General features: G+C 35.6%; 1 protein-coding gene across 6 annotated transcripts in view; it reads left to right on the top strand.

Moving 5' to 3' along the window:
• Window positions 1-6,083, top strand: part of MON2 (MON2 homolog, regulator of endosome-to-Golgi trafficking) — a 113,589-nt gene that overhangs the window by 50,830 nt on the left and 56,676 nt on the right. For all 6 annotated transcript variants that reach the window (XM_029953563.1, XM_029953562.1, XM_029953566.1 and 3 more), the window contains 4 exons: window positions 612-844; window positions 3,198-3,279; window positions 3,866-4,050; window positions 5,178-5,290. In XM_029953563.1, coding sequence (XP_029809423.1) covers window positions 612-844; window positions 3,198-3,279; window positions 3,866-4,050; window positions 5,178-5,290 — 613 coding nt within the window. The remainder of the gene's footprint in view (window positions 1-611; window positions 845-3,197; window positions 3,280-3,865; window positions 4,051-5,177; window positions 5,291-6,083) is intronic.

The following is a 6,083-nucleotide window of genomic DNA, read 5'->3' as shown; positions in this document are numbered from 1 at the left end:
CCGTAACTCCTTGTTTGCTATGATTTAAGACAAAAGATTTATCTTTCCTTTTGAAAACTTTGTTCTAACGCTGGGGTAGAAACTGCTCTAAAATGCAACTTTAACATACTGAAGCTCTGAGTATTGTTCTTGCCCTGCTGACATGTTGTATCTGAGGTGACAGCTAGGCTGGATGTCTCACAGGAATACTCTCTCGGTGGGAAAAGATCTTCCTGTTTTAAACGACTGATTTGATAGGACCTTATTTTGAAAGCACCTGAGTCAGAGTTTGAGAGCTCTTGTAATCCATTTAGCCTTACTCTATTTTGCATGCCTTTATTTTTCTAATGCCAACAATTAATGAAAATAGTGGCACATCTTGGGGGGAGAGGCAAAAAAGTAAATTATTAAACTAATTAGTTATGGAAGTAGTTAGACCTTAATTTTTCTAATCAGTTTCTTAGAATTCTGAGAAGGGAATTCTCCTCCAAATGACACAAAATCAGTAATGTCCATTCAGTTTTCCAATTTTGTGGCTTGTAATTTCTATAGACTGCAAATTATGGAAGTATTTTCATGCATTTTCATTATTGTGGCTTTTAATTAGTGTTCTGATTTTCTCATAATTTCAGCCTAGAGATGTTGGACAAAGTTGAGCCCCCAACTATACCAGAAGGTTATGCTATGTCTGTGGCATTCCATTGTTTGCTAGACCTGGTGCGTGGAATCACTAGTATGATTGAAGGAGAGTTGGGAGAGGTGGAGACAGAATGTCCGACTACCACTGACGTGGCTTCTTCACCAACACAGTCATCAGAACAGCAAGAATCACACTCAACGTCAGAACAGATGGATAAGGAAATAGGTATGTGTGATGTCTGTATTTTTCATTTTTATCTTGAAATAATTTGAAATTTACAGAAAAGTTGCAAAAATACTAGCATTCTCATATATCCTTCACGCTGATTTCCCAATTGTTAACGCACTATATTTGTGTAATCACTGTATTTATATATGTGACTATATTTTTTACATTTTTAACCATTGGAGAATAAGTTGTTGCAGACATGATGCCCAATTTCCCCTTAATTCTTTAGTGTTTTCTAAAAAGTAAGGACAGTTTCCTACAGAACTACAGCATAGTCCCATCATAAATTTAACAGTAGCCCATTATTATCTAATCTCAGACCTCATTCAAATTTTACCAGTTGCCCCAATGATGTCTTTTTATTTTTATTTATTTATTTATTTTTAGAGAGACAGAGACAGTGTGAGCTGGGGAAGGGCAGAGAGAGAGAGAGAGAAAAGAGAAGAGAAAATCCCAAACTCTGATAATGCACTGATAGTGCAGAGCCTGATGCGGGGCTTGAATTCACGAACCATGAGATCTTGCCCTGAGCTGAAACCAAGAGTCAGAGGCTTAACCGATTGAGCCACCCAGGCACCCCCCCCCCATGAGGTCTTTTATGTTCTGGGATCACATGTTGAATTTAGTTCCATGTTGCTATACAGTCCTTTAATCTAGAACAGGTCCTTAGTTTTTTCATGTTTTATATGACCTTGACATTTTTGAAGGGCACAAGTTGGTCACTTTGGGTTTGTCTTTTGTTTCCTCATAATTAGATTCAATTTACTCATTTTTACCATAGAAATGTTGCTGCACTAAGTGTATCAGCATATCAGGAGCATACACTGTCAGTATGTCTCATTATTGGTAATGTTAACTTGTATCATTTGGTTAATGTGTCTGGCTGGTTTCTTCAATGTAAGAAAAATTGTGAACTTTTTGTGGAGAAATATGTTGAGACTAATATAAAATATAAATGAGAGCTTTCCCTTTCCCCCATTTATTTTTTAAAAATTTATTCATTTACATTATTTTTTATGTAATGGACATTATTCTTTTTCTGCCATCTCCCCCCTCCCTCCTGTTCTTGCTCTGATTTTTTTTTTAAATGTTTTATTTATTTTTGAGAGAGAGAGAGAGAGAGACAGCATGAACAGGGGAGGGTCAAGGAGAGAGGGAGACACAGAATTCGAAGACAGGCCCCAGGCTCTGAGCTAGCTGTCAGCATAGAGCTCGACGCAGGGCTCGAACCCATGAACCATGAGATCATGACCTGAGCCGAAGTTGGACGCTTAACCTACTGAGCCATCCAGGTGCCCCCTTGCCCTGATGTTTTAATGGAAAATACAATCTTAAAACTATAGAATTTTTTTTCACTTCAAGTTTACTACTACTGTTATAGTGATGATCACTATACTGATTATCAGTTACTTTGATTTTTTTTTCCAGAATGGCAGAATGAATTTCTATTGTATTAAAGGGTTTTGATCTATGATTATCATTATTTGGCTTCACATTCAGATTATTCCTGACATGGCCAGTGGGACCCCTTTCAAACTAGTCACTGTGTTCTTTTATCATTTTCTGGGCACTACCTTACTATCGCATACAACAAAATGTTCTAAACCCACTTGAGTTTTTCTAGTCAAGCCTAGGAGTCAGTTATTTTTCTAAGGAGCCCTAACTTCTTTAAGTTTAGAATATTATTTGGAAACTAATACATGGGCACTAGTGTGCATTTTACTACTTGGAAAGGAAATGCACGCACACACATGCACACACAAGCACACATTTCTCTACATTTTAAAAATATCTGTCTAAAAAAATCTGTGTAAATGATGTTTCTCTAGTTCAATACCACAAGGTTTATTTTCACCTTTCCATGTTTGTAATTACCTTCTCCAGCAGAGAGAACTTGGTCCCAGTTTATTCAGTGGATTTACTTTATTTACTCAAATCCCAATGTATATATGTATGTATATATGTGTGTATACACACACACACACACACACACACACACACACACACACACCCCCAATCTCTTGGCTGAGCCAGCTTGTTAATACTGCCTCACTCTTAGCTCATCACAGAGGCTGAAACTTTGGCCAATGAAGGGGAAAGGAAAAGGAACTGACATCACACACACACACACACACACACACACACACACATCAGTTAACTTCTTGAATTTTGAAACTCTGGTGTGGTTTTTAAGGTTTCATTTATTCAAATGTATTTTATATATTGGAGCTTTAATAATTGAGTTGTTGATGGAATATGTAATGTATTGTCATATGACCAGAGAGGTTTTAGAATGACATATGTCAAATACTGTGTTATCATCAAGTATTGTATGTTTTTGTCCTTTAAGTCAGTAGAGCTGTTTGGGAAGAAATGGTGAATGCCTGCTGGTGCGGTTTACTTGCTGCTCTCTCCCTCCTTCTTGATGCCAGGTATTAAGTCTTTATAATTTTTATATTGCTTTTGGCAGTTACTAGGGAACAAACATTAAAATGGTTACTTCAATTTCCTTAAGATTTATTTTTTAATATGTTTTTTATATATATTGGACATTATTCTTTTTCTGCCACCTCCCCACTTCCTCCTATTCTTGCCCTGCTCCCCACCAGAGTAGTTGTCATGATGTTTTAATGGAAAATACAATCCTAAAATTACAGAATGTTTTTTTTTTTTCACTTCAAGCCTTACTACTACTTTTACAGTGATGATGAATATCAGTTACTTTAATTTTGTTTTTCCAGAATGGCAGAATTTACTGATTTTAGAATGCCTGATATTTTGAGTTAAATCTTTGGGTGCTTAACCATTTTCTTCAATAATGAATATATGTATTGTATATTGCCTTTAACCAGTTCAGATTTTTCAAATATTATGTTAATTAGTTTACACTCCTGAAGTATATTTTGATGTCATTTTTGTACAGATTTCCCTAAAACTCCACTGAATACCTAATTCCACATCCTGTTTGCAGTATAAACATAAATTAATCATATTAAATAAAATACTTTATCTTTTCAGCACAGATGAAGCTGCCACTGAGAATATTTTAAAAGCTGAACTGACTATGGCTGCTCTTTGTGGAAGACTGGGCCTTGTCACTTCAAGAGACGCCTTTATAACTGCAATATGCAAAGGTTCCCTGCCTCCACATTACGCTCTTACTGTACTGAACACTACCACTGCAGCCACGCTGTCCAACAAATGTAAGACTTAGCTTACTCAGAGTTTGTTTATCTACTGGTGTGACATGATGTAGAGAATATTATAAAAACTCCTAGCTTAAGCCTTATCTATTTCACTGACTGACTATGACCTCTGTAAGAAGTTAATGACCCAGACCTTAAATTTTTTCCATTTCTTTAAAACAATGGGGGTGCAGCGAGAATAATACCAATAGTGATGATAAAAGAAATCTCCGGGGTTTCTGGGTGGCTCAGTTAGTTAAGTGTCCAGCCTCAGCTCACGTCATGGTCTCATGGCTTGTGGGTTCAAGCTCCACATTGAGATCTGTCCTGACAGCTCAGATCCTGGAGCCTGCTTTGGATTCTGTGTCTCTATCTCTCTCACTCCCTTCCTTGCATACACTCTTATTCTCTGTCTCTCTCAAAAATAAATAAATATTAAAAAATTTTAAAAAGAAAATAAATCTGGAGGTCTTTTGTAAACTATGTCATACTATTGAAATGATGAATTGGGGTGCCTGGCTGGCTCAGTCAGTGGAGTGTGTGACTCTTGATCTCAAGGTCATGAGTTTGAGCCCCACATTGGGTCTAGAGATTACTTAAAATAAATAAATAAACATTAAAAAATAAAAAATAAAGTAAAAAAAGGAAATGGTGTTTTTTTGTTTTTGTTTTTATTTTTTTCAATAGAACTAGTAGAACAATAATGCTGCTTTTAACATTCAAATGTTTTTTCTTGTTGAGTACTTTGAAAACACTCAAGTTTGTTACATGTAATATAAATATGTTTCAAGATGGTATTTAGTTTTCAAACTGAAAATGTGAGATTAGGCCTCTAACTTTATAAAAGTTTACTGAGAATATATGTTAAAATATTTAATGTGTCCTAATTTTATTTTGCTTGTGAGAAAGTATACCACAGGTTTATATTTTTAAGAAGTTATATAAAAAATTACTTAAGATTTGCTTAAATCATCTTGGTTTTTATACCTCCTGAGTTTAAAAAATGTTTGCATATATATAATAGGTAACTACATAAGTGTCATAGTTGAACTTAGTTTAATCAAATTTATGTCTTAAAAAATAACATTACTTTGAATAATGTGAAAAGTATATCTTAATTATTTAAGCTTTCCTTTGTGTTCTAGCATATTCCATTCAGGGCCAAAGTGTTATGATGATAAGTCCATCTAGTGAATCTCACCAGCAAGTTGTGGCGGTGGGTCAGCCTCTGGCAGTCCAGCCTCAAGGAACAGTCATGGTGAAGTACATTTTTTGGTTACCAACTAACTATCCAGCAAAACTTTTATACCTTTCTTTTTTAATTTTTTAAATCCCAGTTAATTAACATATAGTGTAATAATGGGTTTCAGTAGTAGAATTTAGTGATTCATCACTTACATATAACACCTACTACTCATCTTGACAAGTGCTTTTTAATGCCCATCCCCCCCACCCAGCACCCCTCCAGCAACCCTCAGATTGTTCTATGTATTTAAGAGTCTCTTATAGTTTGCCTTCATCTCTGTTTTTATCTTATTTTTCCTTCCCTGCTCCTATATTCTTCTGTTTTGTTTCTTAAATTTCACGTGAGTGAAATCATATACTTGTCTTTCTCTGACTCATTTCGCTTAGTAGAGTATACTCTTGTTCTATCCATGTTGTTGGAAATGGCAAGGTTTCATTCTTTGTGAATGCTGGGTAATATTCATTGTGCATGTACACCACATCTTCTTTATCCATTCATCAGTCAATGGACATTTGAGCCCTTTTCATAATTTGGCTATTGTTGACCATGCTGTGGTAAACATTGGGGTACATGTGCCCCTTCAAATCAGCATTTTTGTATCCTTTAGGTAAATACCTGTTATGCAATTGCTGGGTTGTAGGGTAGCTCTGTTTTTAATTTTTTGTGGAATTTCCATACTGTTTTCCAGCATGGCCGCACCAGTTTGCATTCTCACCAGCAAGGCAAAAGTGTTCCTTTTTCTATGCAACTTTGCCAACATCTTTTGTTCGTTTTAGCCATTCTGACAGATGTGAGGTAGTATCTC

This window comes from Suricata suricatta, chromosome 10 (assembly GCF_006229205.1).
Source record: "Suricata suricatta isolate VVHF042 chromosome 10, meerkat_22Aug2017_6uvM2_HiC, whole genome shotgun sequence".
Lineage (NCBI taxonomy): Eukaryota > Metazoa > Chordata > Mammalia > Carnivora > Herpestidae > Suricata > Suricata suricatta.
The sequence above is the reverse complement of the archived record's forward strand: the minus strand, read 5'-3'. Positions and strand labels throughout refer to the sequence as shown.